This window comes from Zalophus californianus, chromosome 8 (genome assembly GCF_009762305.2).
Source record: "Zalophus californianus isolate mZalCal1 chromosome 8, mZalCal1.pri.v2, whole genome shotgun sequence".
Classification (NCBI taxonomy): Eukaryota; Metazoa; Chordata; class Mammalia; order Carnivora; family Otariidae; genus Zalophus; species Zalophus californianus.
The window spans coordinates 8,673,238-8,691,727 of record NC_045602.1 but is presented as its reverse complement, the minus strand read 5'-3'; the positions used below and the strand labels follow the sequence as shown (position 1 = coordinate 8,691,727).

Sequence of the window (18,490 nt, the reverse complement as noted above, 5' to 3'; positions counted from 1 at the left end):
TCCCGCCCCCGGTCCGCCCCGTCCGGTGGCGCTCCGCCCCCATCCGTCCGCTCCGCCCCCGGCCCCGCCCCGGGTGCGCCCTGTCCCGGGGCGGCGGCTCAGCTGCGCGGAACTCGGGCGGTGCCCGCTGCTGATTCACTTTTCCTTATTGGGCTCGCGCGGTGCCGAGCTGCCCGGGGGACCCCAGACAGTTCCGTTTTCCCATGGGTTGAGTGGGTATAGGCTGAATCCCGGGCGGGCAAACGGGCACCCCCTCGCGGGAGGATGGACCGTTTTGTTGGGATTTTTCAGCCCCCAAGTGCTTTTCTTTCTTTGTTTTTCTCACTAAGCATTTCAGAGATGAAAACTTGTAACGACGTTAACGATCCAACTTCGTATACGTGCGTCCTCCTCGTTTTCCTTGGGGACACAGGCTTTGCCCATCAGTGAGGGGCCAGAACCTCCGGCGGTTGTCTCATTTCCTGCCCTCTCCTGTCGCTGAGGGTGGGGGCCCTCCTCCCCGTCCCCTAGTAAGTCGGGCACGTCACCACTTCAGAGGGAACGTTCTTCTTAAGGAGCTAAAATAGATTCTGTGATAAAGGAAGGTAAGGTAGTCGCGGCACAAAATGAAGGGGTGGAGGGTGTTCTCCAAGCTCTCGGAATCGCAGGGGCAGTCCAGGTTCTGAAGCAGAAAAAAAAAAAAAAAAAAAATCACACAAATGCAATGCTAGAATCCCCGGTGGCTGGTTTTGTACTGTGAACCTCAGCCAGGCTTCGAGGCTTTCCTCCGGTCGGCCCCCCCACCCCCCGCCCCGGGCCATCAAAACCCTTCCTCTGGAAAAAACCAAAGTATTGGGTCCTCCTTCCCAAGCTAGGGGGGAACAGGATGTTCAGAAGGAAAGTTTTAAGAGGAAAATAAAGAGTGTGCGTGTTTAATTCTTATCTTCTAGGGATCCTGAGATACAGATGCAATATGTCTGGAATTTGCCTCAAAATATTGGGGGCTGGGGGGAGGGTGGGGATGTAGAAGAAACAAGATTAGCTGTGAGTTGATCATTCTTGGCGTTGGTTGTGGGTCTAAGGAGGATTACTGTTCTATAATAAAAGTTTAAAAATTAGAGAGAAGGTGGGCACGAAGTGCTTGTTACCCTCAAGGGGAAGATTCTGTGCTCCAAGAAGGTGAGGCACCCTGCCTCCTGTCCCACAGCCAGCCCAGCTGGAGTCCGTGTCTGTTCCCACCCCCCGGGGACGCAGTGCCCTTTCTCCTTGCTGCAGGCACACTTCTGCCGAGTCTGGGGGAAGTAGCGGCGCTGGGATGGCTTGGTGGCTCCAGCTCTGACACTTACGAGCTGCCTCACTCTAGGTCATTCATCCAGCCTCCTGGTGCCTCAGTTTTCTCCTCTGCAGGATGGGCACAGCAGAAGCTTCCCGGTGCTCATCAGAACGTTGCCTCTCATGGGATTGGCACCACCAACCGTGTGTTGTTGCAGTTCTCTTACTGAGCCCTGCCCTGTTACTTAAGGCTCCTGGGCTTCCCTGGGAATCAGCCGTTTGCCAAAGGAGCCTGACACCCTTTTAATAAATAGAGCATGGCATTTAGAAACAAAGACCTGGGATGAGATGTGCTTAGTACTTTTGAGGTGTTCAGTTGCATCTGCCCACTTAGGAGACAGAGCTAGGGTGTGTGCGTGTGTGTTGTATGAATCTGCTTGGGCTGCTTTAACAAAATACCGCAGTCTGGGTGGCATAAACAACAGAAATTTGTTTTCCCATAGTTCTGGAGGCTGGAAATGGAAGGTGCTGGCAAGGTTGGTTCCTGGTGAGAACTTCTCGCCCGCTGTCTTCTCCCTATGTCCTCACGCGGCCCTTTCTCTGGGGGCACACACCCCTGGTCTCTCTCTTCCTCTAGGGACACCAGTCCTATTGGACGAGGGCTCCACCCTTGTGACCTCAATTACCTCTTTAAAGGTCCTACCTCCAAATACAGTCACACTGGGTTTGGTGCTTCCGCATGTGAATTTGGGGTCCAGGGACATAATTTAGTCCATAATATATATATATATGTATATATACACTCGTAATTCTTTGTATATATCCAAATACATTATATATATATAACATATATATATCACACATACACATGCTGACCCAGAATCTTCCTTTTAACAAAATCCCCCGGTTTGAAGGCACACTAAGCTTGAGAAGCACGGGCTGCAGGACCTGAGGAGGATAAATGCACTCCCTGTGGGACACCTTCATAAATATTGATTCTCTTGGCCAAACGTTTGCTACGTGCATAATGGACCGCAGCGAGGTTAAATGCCATTCCCTGACATCGTTTTAAAATGCAGCTAATCTGCTCTTTGCCACATCTACCGCGAGAAGGAAGACCATTCTCAGCAATCAGACTGTCGACATTCCAGAAAATGTCGACATCGCTCTGAAGGGACGCACTGCGAGCGTGAAGGGCCCCCGGAGGAACCCTCTGGAGGGACTTCAACCACATCAAGGTAGAAGTCAGTCTCCTTGGAAAGGAAAAGAAGAGACTCTGAGTTGACAAATGGGGGGAACTAGAAAAGAATGGCTGTTGGCCGCACTATTTGTAGTCGTGCACAGAACATGGCCAAGGGCGTTAACACGAGGCTTCCGTTACAAGACGAGGTCTGTGTATGCTCCCTTCCCCATCAACATTGTTACCCAGGAGAATGGTTCTCTTGTCGAAATCTGAAATTTCTTGGATTAAAAATACTTCGGCAGGGTTTGGGTGAGGCCAGGTGTTGCTTGTTCTTTCTGTATCTCAAGCCCAGAACGATGAGTTAATTATTGAAAGAAATGATATTGAACTTGTATCAAACTCAGCTGCTTTGATTCAGCAAGCCACAACCGTTAAAAACAAGGATATCAGAAAATTTGGGGGGAGGTGGTATCTATGTTTCTGAAAAAGGAGCAGTTCAGCAGGCTGATGCATAAGATCTAAGTGGTCCAGCTATAGAAACAGCAAGATGCTGGATGATTTTTCAGACTTATTTGTGATATTTTTAAAGATGCAATAAAAGCTGTATTGATTTTAGGACTTTTTCTTAAAAAAAAAAAAAGGCAGCTAATTTTTGAAGCGGCAACTGCAAGGAGAGTCTTTACTGTTAGCCGCACTGAAGATCCTGTTGCATCGTCTTACAAAAAATTGAGTGGCCTCGGTAGCAGGCCACCCTCACTACCACCCCAGCCTTCAGGAACAAAAAGGTCAACATAACTTTCCTTTGTGTCACAGATTTGCATGCTTGTGAGGTTGCTCGCTATGGTAAATTCAAAATGAGTCCAGGCGAGCCTCCAGGACAGGGTCCCAGGAGACGACCGAATGTTCTGGAACTTTGAGGGGTCTGGAAGTTCTCTGCCAAGAAGAATGTGTCAGTGAAGGTCCAGTGACAGACCACTCACTCAATCGTCCCCTGTACTTAGTTATGATCACCCAGTGTTGAGCCGTGTAAGGACGAGGAAGCAGATACGGGGAAGAGTCTGTAAGTGCCAGAAGGCTCACTGAAGAACTGTCCTGGGAGGGGGCATGTCCACCACCACAGGAAGCTGCCCCCGCGGCTCCCCAGTGCTCTTGAAGCCGGGGCCTGCCACAAGGCATCAAGACCCAGCTGTCCCAGAAGGACCCGCATTCCTACGTGTCTGTACTTCCGGAAGGGTCCTGAGGTGGTGCTTTCTGCCTTCTGAACCTCCTGGGCGTGCTCCTGCTTGGCAGCAATCGGTCCCGTGAGAGGGTGGACTGCCGGGGCGTCTGCTACCCCCAGCTTCATTGTTGGGCTCTCACCGCCAGTGACTTCACGTGACCATGCCCTCTGCATGTGGCACTAGGAGGATGCTCCCAGGCTCTGGGGTGCTTTGGACAGAAGACACGATTTCCGTTTATTATGCCTTACTGGATGGCGGGAATTCTGCAGGGCAAATCTCGTCTAAGCTGTTGGCTCTCTGATGTGTTTGGGTGTGGAAGCTGGAGGTGGAGGGCTGAGGCCCCTGCGGGGGCAGTGGGGAGATTTCCGTCTGAAGTCTGCGCGGCTCAGCCCTGGTTTCCCATCTCACGCCGCTCAGCGCCGTGAGGGTTCTGTCACTCAGACTGATTGCAGGGCTTCCAGTGCTCGGTGGGGGGGGGAGGGGGAGCAGGGGTGGGGGGAGGAGACAGGGGGAGCTGGAGACGGCCCGGACACCAGGCATGGGGAAAAGAGAGTATCTGAGTTGCAGGGCCAAGGGCTGGCTCCGAGGACCAAGGCTGCAGGAAGTCTGGCAGAGACTGCCAAGAAGCAGCGGGCCATGGCCACGGCTGTGTCTGGGATCGTCTCAGCGCAAAGAGCACGCCCCGACCTCCGTGTCCTGTCTCCCCGAGCCTTCCAAAACCCTCTGCTGCTCTGAATACAACAAGCACGCCGCTGGCTGTGGCCGTGGACCTGCGTTGTGAGTTCTGCGTTCTGTCCTGTGAGCGGCCGAGGATGGCGAGGGAAGAGGGCACGAGTGTGCGCGGCATCAGGCAGGGAGCAGGACACCCCGGGAAGAGGGGGAGGCGGCCCTCGGGAGCACTAAGGGGGAGCACGTCTGCTCTCCCCGGATTTGGGATCGAGTCTCAGGTATGTCGAGGCGTCATTTCAGGTGTTATGTGCAGAGGGGATCTACACAGTGGACTAAGCGTCCCCCATGGTTTCGGTAAACTCCGCTAATGGTCAGATGACACAATTTGGGTGTCCCGCTTCTGCACGTGCCGGGGGGATCCTGCGGGCCTCAGCTCTGGTTAGATTGCTCAGCAGCGGACAGTTACTGCTCGCAGGAAGTAAAATAGGGACGTAAAGAGCTTTCTTACAAACATCAAAGACTTATCCACCATGGCAGTGACAACGGTAGAAGCATCTAGAAGTGGAGCGCCTGCCACGTACCTGGTGTTTCGCTTTCGTTAAGGCGTTCCACTTACCTGCTGAAGCAAGAAGCCTTTTTCCATTTTGCGGTGGTTCCACGTTGGAAGTTCCTGGCCCTGCCAAGTGGCTGTGGTCCCCTCCTCTCCCTCCCCAGCTGCTCTCCCTCTCTTCATCCTGGGCCCACAGGAGCAGTGACAGCAGAGAGAGGCTCCAGCCCGGGGCCCAGCCTGTCCCTACTCTTCTGGGAGTGCTCCCTGCCTGCGGGACCTGTGTAAGACAGAGCTGTCCTTCTCCAGTGTGGGACAAACGAAACCCCCAGGCCAAAGACAGAAGCTGCCCGCTCTGGGGGTCAGCCGGCTGAAGCAGGGTTGTGGGAAGGGGATTTCTCCCTGGCCGTAAGCGTCTCCCTGAACTGGCGGCTTTGCACGGGGCCCAGCATGTGGCTGATGTGGGCGTGGGACCCAGGCGTCTTGCCAGCCTCTGCTGTCTTCCCAGCGTGGCCCTTACAGGCTGTGTGAGATGGGCAAGCTCTTAACTTCCCTAGGCCTCAATTTCTTCAATTTAAAATAGGGATCATCATACCCACCTCATAAATGTTCTGAGAGGCACACAGTAGGCATATAATATATGGTAGCTCCTTACCGAGTGCAAACTAGTGGAGTGTTTTGGGTATTTGTGGGTACTGGCCTTGCTCCTGAAGCTGTGGGGAGTGGGTTACCCCGGGCGGAGTCAGGTATGGGCCCCCCAGGAAGATGGGGAATGCCAGCCCCCATGTCCCAGCAGGGACATCCCGTAGCACGTTGGCCCATCTGACTGGGTGGCTGAGCTTTGGCGCTCCTCTGTATCCTCAGGAGGGTGGGGAGCTGCCAGGATGGGGGCTCTGCAGTGCAAGTGAGTCTTAGACATGATGACACTTTACCCCAACCGCTGCACATACATCTCTTAAGAACAGGGGCGTTCTCCGACATCACCTTGCTGGAACGATCATGCTGTGCAAACTTAACATTGGTGCAATGCTATTACCTACTATTTAGTTTCTATCATCTGATGCCTAGTCTGCAAAGTGTCCCTTAGAGCTGCTTTTGCTTTGTCGTGGGAGCTGGTCCTGAATATTTTCTGCACTGCCTTTAATATGGATCACATCCTCAGCCGTCCCATGTCTCTTATGATATTGTCGTTTTGAAGAGTCAAGGCCAGCCGTTTGGCAGAGTGCCCTCTACTGGGGTGCGCCCCGTGTCTCTTCATGATGTGGCTCAGGTTATGTGGGGCAAGCGGGAGTGCTCCCAGGGCGGGCGCTCCTCCCCAGCGGGTCCCATCAGGAGGCACCTGCTGTCCGCTGTCCTCTGGTTGGCAAGATTAAGTTTAATAATGTGTTGTTGGGCGCCTGGGTGGCTCAGTTGGTTAAGCGACTGCCTTCGGCTCAGGTCATGATCCTGGAGTCCCGGGATCGAGTCCCGCATCGGGCTCCCTGCTCAGCAGGGAGTCTGCTTCTCCCTCTGACCCTCTTCCCTCTCGTGCTCGCTCTCTCTCCATCTCATTCTCTCTCTCAAATAAATAAAAATAAAATCTTAAACAGAAAGCTGTGTTGTTAAGGGGAGTCTCCCAGACCTCACCATTTATCACTCCCTAAGAATCTTTCCCATAGTGCTTTTAGTGTCTTTTACTGATTCTTACCTAAATCAGTGACAAAATGGTGATTTTCTGTTTTTATCATTTATTCTACGTTCTTCAGTAGAGAAGAGCTTTCCTTCCTGTACTTAAAAATTTTTAAACTTATTGATATGAACTCATGGCTTTGTTACTGTTGTTGTTGTTGTTGTTACACTTTGATGGGATTTGTGGGCACTGGTTTTGCTCAGAAGCTGGAAGCGGTGGGTGGCCACAGGTGAAGTCAGGTATGGGCATCATTTTGCTGCTCATCTTGTCCCAAATTTGGCCCCTGGGAGCCCCTTCAGGCTGGTTCTGACATCCATCCCTTTGAGGCTCCCCATCCCGTCTTGAACACTTCCTTACTTACTGGCATAGGAAGAAACTCTGGGCTCACCTCGTATGTTCCCTGGACAGTGGTCTTATTTTTTGTTTTGTTTTGTTTTGTTTTGTTTTGTTTTGTTGTGCGTGACAGCAGAGATGCTGCCACAGAGAGGAGAATCAGGCAGAGGGACTCAGAGAAGCGGTTATAAAAGGCAAAGAAAGAACCCCTCAGCCTTACTCTGGCTTGTTAGCCCCTAATTCCAGCCCTTCCCGGCCTTGGGCGGCGAGATGCCTCGTCTGCTTGTTTCTAATGCTCCTCTTGCCTTTGCTGGTGCCAACACACAGGCTTGGTGCCACTTCTCCCGGCCCAGCCCACTGCTCTGGTCCCAAGGAGACATGAGGCAGACCCCCCCCTCTGCCCCAATGTCCTTGGCTCCCAGCAGGTGTGGCGGGGAAGGGAAGGTATGGCCGGCTGGTAGTGAGGAGGGGTCTCCCGGGATGATGCCAGGCGCAGGTGGGCTGCAGAGTGCAGACGGAGGCTATTTTCAAGGGCTCTCTGCTCAGGGCTAGTCTCCTGGCTGCTCTCCAGCCTTGGAGCCCTTCCTGGCAGTGTCTGTCCCATGCAGCAGAAAGCCCCTCCCCTCTCCACCTCCCTGGCTTCTCCCCCCCCCCCCCCCCGCCCCCCAGGACCAGCTCGGTGGCTCCTTCTACAGGAGGACTTCCTCCCTGAGCCCCCTAGCTGAGGGATCTGCCCTCTCAACTCCCACAGACGAGCCTTCTGTCTCTCAGGCTGAGAGCTCCTGATCCGCAGTCCCACGGTGGGGTCAGGCACAAGCTGGGGCAGGAACTTGTCCAAGGAGCTTGTCCAAGTCTGGATAGGACCAGTCTGGGACCCGTGCAGTCAAGGACTTGATCCGCATGCAGCTGGAGACCCAGAGCTCTATGCCGGGTGTTATTTTAAGCCATGTACAGAAAACTATTGCCCAAAGCTACTCATGCCATTAGTCAGATCCTCTGCATCATAGTTGGGATTATTACTCAGCCAACATTTGCCTTCTGACCCTCCTGCTGTGGGCAAGGTATGCTTTCCTGCCCTAGGGAGGCTGGGGATGGCCACGCGACTTGTTCGGCCAATAAAAGGCTAGCGGATGTGCCCTTGCAGAAGCTTTGCATGGTTTGGTTTGGCTCTTGGGCTCTGGTGATGTGCCACGAGAACGTGCCCCAGAAAGCTGTTGGTCCAGGGTAGTGAGAGACATATGGACAGACTTGGACTCAACCTGAAGCTTGGGGCCAAGTCCGTGCAGACCTGTGAGCAAGAAATGGCGTGTGGTGTGTCACACAGAGTGACAACAGCCCGCTAATGCGCTCGGTAAACCGGCATGGTTCAGTACTCGCTGCATGCTTGCCCGCCCACAGATAGAGCACTGAGCTGGTGACATCCAGGGAATCAGTCTCTCTGCCCCCATTTTACAGCTGTGAAGACTGAGGCCCGGAGAGAAGAATTCGGTATGGTGAGTCAGGCGTGAGTCTGGCTCTTCACTAGCTGTGGGACCCCGGCCAGATCAAATGACGTCTTCAGCTTAGTTTCCAAATCTCTCAGATGGTGGCAATAACCCTTACAAGAGACCATTCAGGTAATGTGCCAAGTACAGAGTCTGTGCTCGATAGTCGCATTGTCTGTAGGTGGCTCTGCTCCCGGGGAGTGGCAGAACCCACATCTGTCCCTGGGCTCCCTACCCTCCCGCCAGACACAGGCAGAGAAGCTCTGGATGATTCCCTCTGGCCGGCATGGGCTCCGCCACCAGCATCTGCATTTAACCTCGACTTTTCCTAAATCCTGGGAGTTCCTAGAATATCGCTTGCTTCCACCCTCTCTCTCTCAAATGGAAATAAGACCCCATCTGGATCCCACGCCCCTGCTCCCCTTTCTTGCTGCGGCTGAGCCCAGGCCCAGCGTCCCCATGGCCTCCCCAGAGCACAGAGGGCGTGGAGTGGGTCTGGGCCCCAGGGGTGGCCGGCAGGACCTCAGCTCGGGCTCCGCAGGTGGGCTCCTCCCGGCTTGGCTCCAGCCTCACCGTCACCACCCAGACCATCACACAGTAACGAAGGAGGTGGAGAGACTGACCCGAGGGCTGACCTCCCAGCAGCCCCTGTGTAAGGACCCATATCTTCCCTGCATCGCTCACCAGGATGCTACTCTCCCTCCCAGGAGAAGGGTGTCCTCGGCAACCACACCCTCATAACCATGGTCCAGGCACTGCTCTGAACAGTTACACGTGGTAGCCCATGTCATCTCCACGACAACCTTCTAGAATCAGTACTTTTATTATTTCTGTACGTGGTGGGCAGAAAAATGGCCCACCAAAGACGCCCCTGTCCTAATTCTTGGAGCTTGGGAATATGTTACCTTACACGCAAAAGGGGTTTTGCATCCTGGTTAAATTGAGAACTGTGAGATGGAGAGATTATCCTGGATGTCTTAAAAGATGGAGGGGAGGAGGCAGAGAGAGAGAGAGAGAGGTTTGGAGATTGGAGATGCTACCATTCTGCTTTCAGAGAGGAGGGAGCCACGGGCCAAGGAATGTGGGCAACCTCTCCCTAGAAGCTGGAAAAGGCGAGGAGTCCGATGCCTTTGTCCTCCAGAAAGAAACGCAGCCCTCACACACCTTGATTTCAGTCCGGTGACACCCACTTTGGATTTCTGACCTCCAGCGCTGTAAGATAGGACGTACGTGCTGTTTGCAGCCCCTTGGTGAGTGGCCACTGTGATGGCGGCAATAGGAAACCGGTACACCATGTCCGGGGTTGGGGGGATGGAGGCACAGAGATCGAACAACCTGCCCAACGTCACACAGCCGCTCAGAGTCGGGAGCAGGATTTGAACCCAGACCGTCAGCTTGTGACCACAGACGCAGGGCTGCCTCTCACGGGTCCCGAGAGGGAGTCCCCAGCCCTGCCGGGTCCAAGACCAGGGGCAAGCTCCTGGAGTCCTTCTAATCTCATGAGTGAAAACGGGCCAGTGGAGCCCTCGGAAAGGCCGTGTGGGGGCCCGGAGAGAAGGAAAGACCGGCTGACGCGTGTGGGCCCTTGACTGGGGCCGAGGGGCCGGCTCAGCCCACAGCCTCCCCGCGTCACCCCTACACCCACCTCCGCCTCCTACACGGGCTGCAGCTCGTCTTCCAGCTTCTTCTTCCGGACTCCTTCCACAAAGAAGAAGTCCATGCCGATGAGGGTTTGCCCCAGGGGCGTGTCCACCCTGCTGCCCACCACCCGGTTCGTGGAGTTGGGGACTGTGTCGGAAAAGAGAGGCACGTACTCCGGCAACTGCACAGGCTCCTTCTTGTCGCCCTGAAGAGAGGGGACAGGTGGTGTCACAAGCTGCAGGGAACGGGGGAGAGGCGTGCACGCAGCCAGGTCCTCAGCAGGGAAGGGAGGGGGAGGGGGCAGGTGGACTCTGCAGGCACCATCCTCCAGCTGCCTCCACCCCAGTTCCGCCCCGGGGAAGCCAGTCACACATACACACAGAAATGTTCCCACATCATAACCGTCCGGCCCCACGAGCCTCCACGCCGTGAGCAAGTCTGTGCAACCCCACCCGGGTAGGGAAATGCCACACGACCCGGACCCAGCTGCTCAGACCCTGCAGTCACTGTCCCCACCCCCGAGGCAGCCCGGGCTCCCTCTCTAACTCCTGGTTTTGCACTTTATCTTAGTAAGACCGTGGCTCCTTTCTCTCAGGAACGTGTTTTCGAGGTTCGTGCACGTTTTTGTGTGTGGCTACAACTCCTTTGTTGTCCTTGCTACATGGTGCGCCCCCTCATGTGGCTTGGGTGAACGTTCCACGTTATTTACCCACCTGGCCACGGATGGCATTTGGGTCTGCTCCCCGCCTGGGGGTCTGAACATTTGCGCACATGGCTGGAAGGTGAATGAGTGAGTTACTGCATGAGCTGAGAATAATCTGATGAGCCCTCCCGCCGGGTGCACTCGGGGCCACCCTGGGGCAAATCGGGGTGAGAGGACCAGCAAAGGAACAGAAGGAACGGGACCTGCACTTTCCCTGGGAAATTCCAGGCCAAGGGGGCCCCACACCTTTGGGTGTGATGCAGGTGGCGATGGTCAGGTTGCTAATCCCTAGCCCTTGGCAGGGGGACTCTGTAGGCTGGAAGCCCAGGCCAGGAGCTCAGGGTAGGATTTCAGGTCTCATGAACGACATCTTCTATCCCAGGGCTTCTACCCCAAGCCCACAGGCTGGGAAGGCAGATGTTAAACCTTCCCCTAAAGCTGGCAAGGCATGGCCACTGCCTGGGATGACTGGGTGCGCTGCTCATTTACCAGGTTGGTTCTTTGACCGTTCTTAAAGATTTTTTTTTTTTTTTTATTTGACAGAGAGAGACACAGCGAGAGTGGGAACACAAGCAGGGCGAGTGGGAGAGGGAGAAGCAGGCTTCCCGCGGAGCAGGGAGCCCGATGTGGGGCTCGATCCCAGGACCCCGGGATCATGACCTGAGCCGGAGGCAGACGCTTAACGACTGAGCCACCCAGGCGCCCCTCTGTGACCGTTCTTACAGCCAGATTCATCCAACATTCGGTCATTTATGCAATATGAACTGAGTACTAAATATTTGCTAGGTGCTGGGGGGTAGGGCATGGCTGGTAAGTGGGGTACAGGATGAAGCTGGCTTTGTCCTTTCTCTTGGGGAGCCCACAGCCTGCCGAAGTGGATCACTGGAACATGACAGGCTGTATCAAAGCAGTGGGTTGGATGTGCTGGCGAGTAAAGAACAGAGGGATCGGACCAAGCCTGCTCAGGAAGGCGAGATTTCTAGAAGGAGGCACGTGAGTGATGGATAAGAGTCACCAGACTGTCAAGGTGGGGAGGGCATTTCAGGCAGGGGGAGAGCATGCTCAAAGGCGTGGCTAAAAGAACGTGTAGGTCAGCGTGGGGAGGCAGGCAAGCTTAGATCATGGGAAGCGTTGTGAGCCACCCTGAAAAATGCAGATGTATTGAAGGATTTTAGAGAGAGAGATAGGGTCAGTTTTGTGGCTTAGGAAAGTTATCCTGGTAGCAATGTGGAGTCGGATTGGAGGTGGTGATATTAGAAGCAGGGAATTCGTTTCCAACGTATGTTCCCCCAAGCTCATCTCCACATGGGGCACCCCCCACACATCACTCGGGACACATTGCTGACATCCTCATACGGGGGAAAACGTTACCCGAAGCAGACACCTATCATTTCCAGTTGGTTCATCTTAATAAAATCTAGAAACATTGGGGAAAACTAATATCTAAATGCTCTAAGCATTTTCTTTCCCCCAGACCCTGAGTGTCTTGACACAAGACAGTATATTTTTTTTTTTTGTCTCTGTCCATTCCAGCGTCCAGCACCCAGTAGGTCCTCCATAAACGTTAGATGAATGAGCAGACATGCCCGGTGCAAGTGTGCATGTCAGGAACGTCGTTGGCCTTACCAGGGGGTCATAGTCTTTCAGGAAACTCCAGTGCTGAGCCCTGAAAAGGAAAACACGTGGGCAGTGACATATCATCCCGTGACTTTTTTTTAACAAATGGCTTTCACTGTGTCAGGTGAACGAGTCGAAGCCGCCCGATGCATTTATTACGTCACGGGGGAACTAAAATAATCCAGTGAAGCAAACACCCCAAACCAACCAAGTATTTATGGCGTGGCCTCCACACCGAGCAAATATCTCAAGGATTCGTGACATTTCCCGGAGTGGGATGTGTGTACCAGAGGAGGTGGCCCGTGATGGGGAACGCAGAGCTGCAAGCCCACTGTGTGCTTCTGCATTTTCAGAGCCATGTGGGAGCCCTCAAGTGTTTCATGAAGAAAAACCTCATTTTTTTTGGTAGCCTCCCAGTGTGCACAGCAGAGGACGGTGGGGCAGGGCAGCAGACCGGGACAGTGACAACGAGAAGGGCCTTTGACCTGTGCTGCTAATTTAATTTTTATTTTAATCTGTTTTTAAGAAGTTGAACAATTCTGTGAGACTTAAAATAAAAGCAGGCTTCTCTGCCCCAATCCTCACCGCCCCCGAGCCCCACAGCCTCTGGTCACGTTTCCAGCCCTTTTGCTGTTTCTTTGGGCCCATCACGGTCATATTCTGGAATGGTAGATCCAGGTTGCCATTTCTTGGGTTTTTGAAACTAAACATATCTGTAGACTTTCTATTATGGGAGATTAGGAGTTAGCTTTCTTGCCCCTTTTCCCTTACCCTCATTTCTTCCAAAACTATTATATTATGGATTTTGGCTGAGCTGATATATATCGTGTATATCTTTAGGATTCTGTAAATACTGTTCACTGAGCAACTATCTAGGATCATGGGATCCCCTTTCCTTCCTTGGACAACTTGGAATTTTTTTCTAGGGTTTGTAATCCCTCTGGTTTTCTTAGCTTTCTGTGTACAGATCACTGATTCCAAACTCTCCAACAAAATTGTAACCCCCCCCCCGCCCCGTATGATCTTCCACACAGTCAGATGCAACAGGTAATCCACTGGCTCATTCGCGTTTGTTCTCTAGAGGCCACTGTCTGGGAGACTGGGTCGCCCTGCTCCCCCGAGGGTTGTTGCCCAGGACCCGCTCTGGCCATCCTGACCTCCCCTCGGGGGTCCCCTCTTTCGGGGTCCCAGGCCTTCCTTTCTTGGGTACTCTCCTGTTGTGGAGCACATCCTCCAGTGTCTGTGCATGTGTGCATTTCTTTGGTTCTAGAAAATTCTCGAACACTTTCCCCCTCTAATATTTCATCTCTCCCCGCCTCCCCTTGGGGAGCTCTGTTGAAAGGTATGTTGGATCTGCCTGCTCTGTTCTCTAGGGTTCTAATTCTTCTTCCATGTGTTTCCCCTCCCTGTCTTTCCGAGGAATTGTGATGAATCTGAGTTTATGGATGCTCACTTCAGTTGTGTTTTGTATTTCAACGTTACAGATTTTTTTTCTAGAGGTTGTTTTTGGTTCTTTTCCAAGTTGCCTCACTGTTCCATGCTCAGACTGAGCCGAGCTCTCTGTCTTTAGCCTACCCTCCTGAGACGTTGGGAACCTCCCACCTGACCCTTCCTGGGGGCCCTGTTCCCTCATCTGCTTCCCCTCTGCAGTTGACCCTCACGTCCCCCCCCCCCCCGCCCGTTCATCTCCTCCCATCCTCCCCAAGCGTCCGACCCTCCCACGAACCAGCACCCCCTCTTCTGTCATGCGGGAGCCATGGTTCAATAGCTTTGGTTTTGAATTGACAGAAGGCAGGGACCTTGACCTCAGAGCCACACTAAGACTTAGCGAGAGCCAGTGAGGTAGGAGGTGGGAACACGGGGTCCCTGTCCTCGCTCTGCCTGCTGCCTGCGCCGGCTATGTGGCTCCGAACGAGGGCACTGTGTTCTTGTGCCCTCAGTTTCTCTATCCAGAAAAACCTCAGGAGGGGGGTTTATGGAGCACAATCTCAGGTGCTGTGAGACCTGATTTCAAAGACTTGGTACAAAGAAGAATGTCAAATTATCTCCTTAATACTTTTAAAAATATTGACTACATGCCCCAAAGATAATATTTTGGATAAGATACACCATTAAAATGGATTTTACTAGTTTCCTGTTATATATATATATATATATATATATATATATATATTTTTTTTTTTAAGGCTGCTTCTATAATATGGAAGATTTTAGGTGTGGCTCATACTGTATTTCTGTGGGGAGCGCGGCTCTGGATTTCCCTAAACTCTTCCTCTTGGGGTCTGGAACCCCTTTCTTCTCTGGCAGCTTCTCTCGGTCTCCTGGCTACTTGCCGTCGGTGACTGCTGCTGGCTGTGTGCTGCCACCTCATCTCTGGGGACACACGACGCCCTTCCCGGGGGAGCATGTCATGCCTGTGGCACCAATGTTCTGTGGGTTCTTTCTCGCTCGAGAGCAGATCCACGTGTCATAAAGTTCACCCTTGCAGAGGGTCTGGTCCAGTGGTTTCCAGTATATTCAGAGTCCTGCACCATCACCGCTCTTTTTGTCACCCCAAGGAGAAACGCCCTGTCCCTCAGTGGTCACGTCCATTCTCCCCTCCATGCCTGGCTGCCTCTCTGCTTTTTGTCCCTGTGGGGCCAGTGCCCAGCTCCTGATTCCTGCCACTCCGCGGCCTCCTGGGCGGCCACCCGGATGTGTCCGGCCTTGAACACCCCACCAGCTCTTGCATCTTCACCCCCGGAGCCGCTCCCCCCACTAACGGTCCAGGCTCGAGGGTACGGCCCCCTGACACCTCCTCCCGGCGCCCACATCCGCTCAGCTCCCGGGTCCTCCTGCGCCCTCACAGACCCCGGGGTCTGCTCAGATCGCCCCGCACCAGAGAGCCCTGTCCTTGTGAACGTCCCCCCGCGCACCCCACATACACCCCCCACTGCACGCACCCCACACATAGCCCGCACCCAGCACACATGCACACACCCCATATGTGCAGCCCCCACACTGCACGCACCCTACTCATAACCTGCACCCAGCGCACACGCACACACCAACACCACACACACCACACACACCCCATATATACCCCCCAGACCCACACCCCACATACCACACGTGTACACACACACACACACCCCCTATGCCCCCATCCCCCACACACACCACACACGTACACATACCACACACACCAACACACCATATATACACACACCCCCATACACTGACACACCACATACACACCACACACATTCTCACTCCAATCCATCAACAGTTGTTGGAATTCTACCATAAAAACCTTCCTTGAATTTTTCCACAGGTCTTTGGCTAGATCACATCATGCTCTTCCTTAAAACCTTTGATGGTGTCTCGTTACATTTAAAACTACGATCTTTTACAGTATATGAGGTGTTCCTCCTACTGCTTCTCTTGAGGCTCCTGTCCCCTCACTGACGGCCTCGGCCACATGGACAGTCTTTGTTTTGTTTGGTTTTGTTTCGTTTTTAAATACACCAAACTCTGCTTGGCCCCTTCTCAGATTTCAGGTCTCCGCCTCAATGCCATCTCCTCTGAGAGGCCTCTGTCAAAAGAAGGCGCCCACCCTCCCTTCACTCCCTGACACTCATCACACTGTACTTCTTCGTCTCTCTGCTTGCTTTTTGGCTGCCCCGTCCTGAGAATGGAGGCCCCAAGGAGCCAGGTCTAGGGCTGTCTTGTCCCTCATTACAGCCTGACTGGGGCGCTCTCCTAGGAATGTCTGGATTGAGTGAATGCATGAAGGGATGTCTCTCTCCTGGGTCAGAGGGCCAGGCCGTCCCAAACCCCCAGTGCTGTCATGACTTCCTGGCCGGCCCACAGTGCTATCCCAGGAGCTCCAGCTGGAGAGATTGTTCCAAAGGCAGATGGGACCCCCAGAGTGAAGGAGGTGGGTCACCTGGCCCCTACCCACCTCTCCCTCCCACCCTCTAGGCTCCGGTCTGGCCCAGAGCACTTTTCCATCAACACCATTGGCCTGGCTTACTCCTTCTCATGGGTCTCCCTGCTTCCAGAAGCTTCCTAGACCCTGAATTAGCTGGGGTTCAGGCAGGGCACTCACCAGTGCTGTTGGCCCCTCCTCTCAGCCTCCAAGAGCTCCCTCCACAGCTGGTCCTGCTGCACACCATTTGTTTCCAGGGCCAAGTGCTCTGCTTTTGGGGCCTGGGGGGTTTGGCGATTGCCGGCGAGACCCCCACCCACCACAGGGCAACCCCGGGCCGTGGAGGAGTCTAAGGCTGTCAGCCTGGTTGAGGGCAGCTGGTACCCAGCTGATGTGCTTCTCCGGAACCCAGGGGTGGGGTGGCTCCCCATGGGTGTGTGTATGTGTGTGTGTGTGTGTGTGTGTGTGTGTGTGTCAGAGACACAGAGAAATAGAGAAATTGAGAGAGACAGAGGGAGAGAGAGAGAGAGAGAGGCTCCTGTCTGAGCTCAGACCTGTCCTGGGACCCCCTCCACTCTTAACTCCAGGAAAGCCTGTGCAGGGGTCCCCCTCACTGGCCCTCTAGACCCCAAGCTCAGAGTGGTTGATGCCAGCTGGGGAGAGCACTTGAGCCTAGCTGTGTTTCGAGAGCTTCTGCCTGTGTTGACTGTTGCCCGGGGGACAGGGCAGCTCCCAAGTGTGTGTGTGACATCTGAACCCTGAGGCTGGGCTTGGAGAGAGTTTCTGCGTCTGTGCCAGGCCCAGCTCAGCTGCCCCTCAGCTCTGACCCCTGGCTCCCTGGCTGGAGACCTCAAAACAGCATGGGGGAGGAGGAGCGACCAAAGCCCTGACTTCTGGGGCAGTAAGAAAAGACAGGATGCAGGGGGTGTGTGGGGGGGTTGGGGGTTGGGGCCCGTCCTCCAATTGCCACATGACCTTGAGCAGCCCCTGTCCCCCGGGAGCCCACTGGGGCTGGTGAACTGACAATAGTCATCCTTTCAGCTCCCCAGCAGACGCGCGGATGCGGGGCTCCCACGAGAAGGCGGATGGAAGTGCTTTGTGAGCTCCAGAGCGGGTGCCGGCCCGACGCTCGGCTGCCGGAGGGGTTCTGAGCAGTGGCCCGCAAGGGAAAATCAGTGACACTGCGCAGTTACTACCCGTTCTACCCGCATCAGCCTGGAATGGCTTACAAAGCACCATCCTTCATCTCGCTGAACCCGGGTCCTCCAGGACAGGCATTTCCAGCCCCATTCTACCTCAGAGGGAACTGAGGCTCTCACCACAGGGATTAAGGGAGTGTCCAAGGTCCCTTGGTTACTCGCTGAGGCTTGGCCTTGACTTTATTTTTTTTTAAAGATTTTATTTACTTATTCATGAGAGACAGAGGGGGGAGAGAGAGAGAGAGAGAGAGAGAGAGAGAGAGAGAAGCAGGCTCCCAAGGAGCAGGGAGCCTGATGCGGGACTCAATCCCAGGACCCTGGGATCATGACCTGAGCCCAAGGCAGACGCTTAACCATCTGAACCACCCAGGCGCCCTGGCCTTGACTTTAGATCCTCTGAAGGAAACAAGGAGAACCTGGGGGCGGGGGGGGGGGAGTCGTGTTCTGAGCCTTTGGCTGTGATTCTGCTCTGACCCAGTGCGGCCCACATCACTCTGTGGCTCCAGGCCCCCCTCCCTCATGGCTTCTGCCCCCAGCACCCCGCGCTTCCGGCTCTTCTGGCTTCTGACTGCCCCCTGTATGTGTGGGCAGATGCATGGCCCTTTCCTTGAAACTTCCTGTGGGGCGATCCGCTGGGCGTGGTGCTCCCTTCTCTGCGCAGCTGGGAAATAGACCGCCCTGGACAACACAGCGCTGACAAAGCCCTACTACCCGGAGGTACGCCCGCCCGCCCCCCGCCCCCCGCCGTGTGGGGACAAGTTCAGCCAATGACCTGAGCTCGCACTGGGGATTCTGCTTTCAAGCAAGAGGTGCCCCAAGGAGTGAAGAGGGGAAGAGGATTTGCCAGGTGGAAAAATTGGGGCGAGTAGGAAAAGCATGGACGCAGGAGGGAGCACTGGTATTGGGGGACTATGGGGGGAGAGTGAGGTCTGAGGCTGGCAGACAGGGCCCCGGCCACAGGGCTGGCCCGATCTGTGCCTGCAGTTAGTGTAAAGAACGAGAAGCACAGGAAAAGGCAAGAGGCAGGGGAGTACCACTGCTATGGCCCAGGTGAGCGGTGGGGA

At 54.4% G+C, this 18,490-nt stretch overlaps 1 protein-coding gene across 1 annotated transcript; it reads right to left on the bottom strand.

Moving 5' to 3' along the window:
• Positions 1-9,222: 9,222 nt before the first annotated feature.
• Positions 9,223-16,909, bottom strand: C8H2orf50 (chromosome 8 C2orf50 homolog). The gene is made up of 4 exons (XM_027623751.2): positions 16,408-16,909; positions 12,327-12,366; positions 10,002-10,202; positions 9,223-9,568 (listed from the first exon to the last, which is right to left on the bottom strand). The coding sequence occupies exons 1-3, from the start codon at positions 16,656-16,658 to the stop codon at positions 10,011-10,013; spliced, it is 483 nt and encodes a 160-aa protein (XP_027479552.1). The 5' UTR covers positions 16,659-16,909; the 3' UTR covers positions 9,223-9,568; positions 10,002-10,010.
• Between the last annotated feature and the right edge of the window lie 1,581 nt (positions 16,910-18,490).

Coding starts and splice junctions, on each gene's coding strand:
- C8H2orf50 (XM_027623751.2), bottom strand. CDS start 16,658: ATGGGGAGCCACCCCACCCCTGGGTTCCGGAGAAGCACATCAGCTGGG. Junction 12,367..16,407: donor AGGAGGGGCCAACAGCACTG/GTGAGTGCCCTG, acceptor TTTCCTTTTCAG/GGCTCAGCACTGGAGTTTCC. Junction 10,203..12,326: donor TGAAAGACTATGACCCCCTG/GTAAGGCCAACG, acceptor CCCTCTCTTCAG/GGCGACAAGAAGGAGCCTGT.